General features: G+C 54.5%; 1 protein-coding gene across 1 annotated transcript in view; it reads right to left on the bottom strand.

Annotated features, from left to right (window-relative positions):
- LOC102769003 (mastin) overlaps window positions 1–1,708 on the bottom strand; it is a 12,173-nt gene extending 10,465 nt beyond the window's left edge. Inside the window, 4 exon segments of the mRNA XM_015561355.1 lie at window positions 869–1,142; window positions 1,145–1,326; window positions 1,511–1,571; window positions 1,671–1,708. Of these exon segments, the coding sequence (XP_015416841.1) occupies window positions 869–1,142; window positions 1,145–1,326; window positions 1,511–1,571; window positions 1,671–1,673 (520 nt within the window). The 5' untranslated portion in view covers window positions 1,674–1,708.
- Window positions 1,709–3,317: the final 1,609 nt, after the last annotated feature.

Raw genomic sequence — 3,317 nt, 5'->3', positions numbered from 1 at the left:
GCCTGGTGTCCTGAGGGGGCGTACAGTCACAGACCGCGGGTTCTAGAACCACACGCTGAGCCTCAGTGCCCCCAGGGGGACCCAGGGAGTCACCCAAGACCCCAACTGTCTGGGTTCCCTCGAGGCCAATGGGCTGACAATCTCTAGGCTGATACTGTGGGCACCAAGCACCAAAAAGAAACAGGGAAATATATTTTTATCCACAAATAATTTTTATTGGGATAAATCAGAGCAAGTGCTTTCCCCAAGAAATGCAGAGTGAGCGGCCCTACTATCAAATTTGACTTTGTCCATTTAATTGTGAATCCTTGAGCTCGTCACTGAAGTTCCCTCCTCGTTCTCCATCCCGCTATCGAGACTCAGGGAGAACGGGGACTCCCAGAAGGAAAGACACAGGGCCTGGTGCAGAGTGAGGGAGACAAATGCCCATGGCACCCTGGCCAATGTTTCTAGTGGTGAGAGCACTGGCCTGAAGGGTCCCAGGTGTGATTCTTGGTCAAGGGCAAGTACCTGGGTTGCAGGTTCAATTCCCATCCCCAGTCGGGAAGGAGCTAACAGGTATGTCTCTCACATCAATCTTTCCTATCGCTCTCCCTTCCACTCTCTTTAAAAATCAATAGAAGAAATATCACTGGGTGATATTTAAAAAAAAATAAAAATAAGATGCCCATGGCCATGCCTCACTCTTGCTACTTTGGTTTCCTCTCCTTAACAGACTTCTCTGGAGATGTCGGCCTCCTACACCCAGGTGGGACCCCGGAGGGACCCCAGCTCAGACCCCAGCTTAGCCTCTTCTGTAAAGCCTGGCCCGCCCCCTGTATCGACCTCAGTCTCCTCCTCCCACTCCCACGTGTCACCTGGTTCTCACCTCCAGGAGCAATGCGGCCCCAGCCAGTCACCCAGCACCTTGTGCCTGGGGGGAATGAGAGGGAGGCTGGCGGGAGGCGGATCCATCTGACGAGGTTAGATGGTCGCACTGAGGACTCCAGTTTGAGAAGTGCCACGTCTGCCCCACCTGATACTCCCATTTCAAGCCTGTACTTGGGATGGCGGATGATCCTGGCCACCTGCACACTGCCATTATATGAGCGTCTCACTCGTCCTAGTTGGACCTTAAAGTGCCGAGTCACTGGGTTTCTCCTGGGGACAGAAGGCACAGGGCAGCGGTCAGCACCCACTGGGGATGGATGAGGGAGCCCCCACAATTGGGATGCCACTTTGAACTTGTTTGATTCCTGACCCACAGGCCCACCTGCCACGGCCATGCCCCATCAGCAGCAGCATGCCCCCGTATGATGCCCACCAGCTCAGTCCCTGGGCTGGGATCTGGGGAAGAAGAGGAGGAGCCATCAGGGACCCAGGCACCGCTGCCCGACACTCAGCATGGCCCCATCCTCAGTCCCTCCCAGAGCCACCCTCAGAGGGGGATCGCCACCCATCCCAGGGGCGGCCTCTGAGAGGTCAGAGTCAGGGGTTTGGAGAAAAGCCAGGCTTGGGGGTCAGGACCCACCTGAGGTCACAGGTACGGAGCCCCCCAGACTGGGGAGAGTCAGGACCAGCAGCCACAGCATCTACAGGGGGAGAGGGGAGGGAGGAGAGCCAGTGAGGAGATGTGGGGCGGGGATACAGCCTGGGAAGGGAGAGGATGGGGCTTTCAGCAGTGTCCTCACCATGCCAGGTCTGTCTGTCTTCTGTCCTGGATGCTCTGAGCACCTTTATCCTCCTGCCAGACCCTCCCAAGGGGAAGCCGCCCTCCTTTGGGGTGGACCATGGGAGGAGGCGGGGCTTATGCCTTCAGTGAGACCAGTGGTGACCAGCAGACCAGCTATCAGATGAGAAACATGGTGTTTCCTCTCTGAGAAGACACTCAGTATTGGTGCTGGAACCCCAGCTGTTTTGCTCAGTGGGTAGAGCGTCAGCCTGTGGACTGAAGGGTCCCAGGAATGATTCCGGTCAAGGGCACATACCTTGGTTGCAGGTTCCCCGGCCCTGGTTGGGGTTCATGCAGGAGGCAAACAATCAATGTGTCTCTCTTATATCAATGTTTCTCTCTGTCTCTCCCTCTCCCTTCCACTCTCCCTAAAAATTAATGGGAAAATACCCTTGGGTGAGGATTAACAAAAATGAAAATAATAAAAATATTGGTCTAGATGCATTTCAGTGGTAAGATGACAGTTTGCACATGAAAAATAAAGAAATGAGATGCTTTGCATCGTCCTGTACTCTGAAGGGTCTCCAGTTTGATTCCCACTCAGACCTCATACCTAGGATAAGGGTTCATTCCCGGATCGGGACAAGTACAAGAGGCAACCGACCAATGTTTCTCACATCTCTCTCCCTGCCTCTCGCTAAAATCCATAAGCATGTCCTCAGTGAGGAACTAAATAAATGATAAGTAAAGCAGATGCTCGGAAACAACACAGAGCAGGGCACGGAAGGGATGGGGGCTGGCACCTGAGCTAAGAGAAGGAGGAAGGAGGGACGAAGAGCAGCAGGCCCAGTGCTCCCCTGCCCCCTCCTTCTTTTGAGGCTCACAGTGTCCCCCAAAAAGGACAGACTTGCTGGACCTGCAGACAAAGTTTGCCAGCAACACCATGAGATGGAGAGGCACCTTCCCTGGAGACTTTGGAAGGAGTGGGACCTGCTGACACTTTGATTGTAGACTTCCAGCCTCCAACACTGTGACAGAAGAAAGTTTTCCTTACAGGTCCGGGTCTATGGCATCTGTAACAGCTGCCCCAGGACACTCAGGCATCTGCTCAGCTGTCCTCATACATCCTATGCATGATCAAGCTTTGTCAAAATGCACAGGAGAGGGTGTGAGAGGTGCCAATTTGATGCTAGTTCTCCTCACCTCCTGCACACGCCTGCACCCTCACAGCACTGGGAGCCAACCCCCCTCTCAAACTCCCTGCTTTCTGAATTGAGCAGCCCTGTCCCTGAAGTCCAAACACAGGCAGAGGCCGGCCACCTGCCAGGGACAGACTTTTCCGCCTTTGACATTCTGAGAATCATTATTCACCAAGCATGGGACAGGACCAGACAGTGGTTTGAGAGGAGAAGGAAGAGGGGTTCCCACACTCATGAACCAATGCCCGGTCCTCTGTGCCCTGTGAGCCCAGTGAGGAAACCATCAAGGGATGCTTTGCAGCACCTAGATGAGCTCAGGTCTCTAGAAACCCATCACTCCCTCCTGGGGCCAGGGTCCCTGTCATCCTTGCTGAGATGTTGGTGTCTCCGGGGACACCTCGAATCCTCAGGGGACACTGGGGATCTCGACAGGAAACAACCAGGATCCAACATGGCCGGGGCCCCCT

Source organism: Myotis davidii, unplaced genomic scaffold (genome assembly GCF_000327345.1).
Source record: "Myotis davidii unplaced genomic scaffold, ASM32734v1 scaffold5037, whole genome shotgun sequence".
Lineage (NCBI taxonomy): Eukaryota > Metazoa > Chordata > Mammalia > Chiroptera > Vespertilionidae > Myotis > Myotis davidii.
The sequence above is the reverse complement of the archived record's forward strand: the minus strand, read 5'-3'. Positions and strand labels throughout refer to the sequence as shown.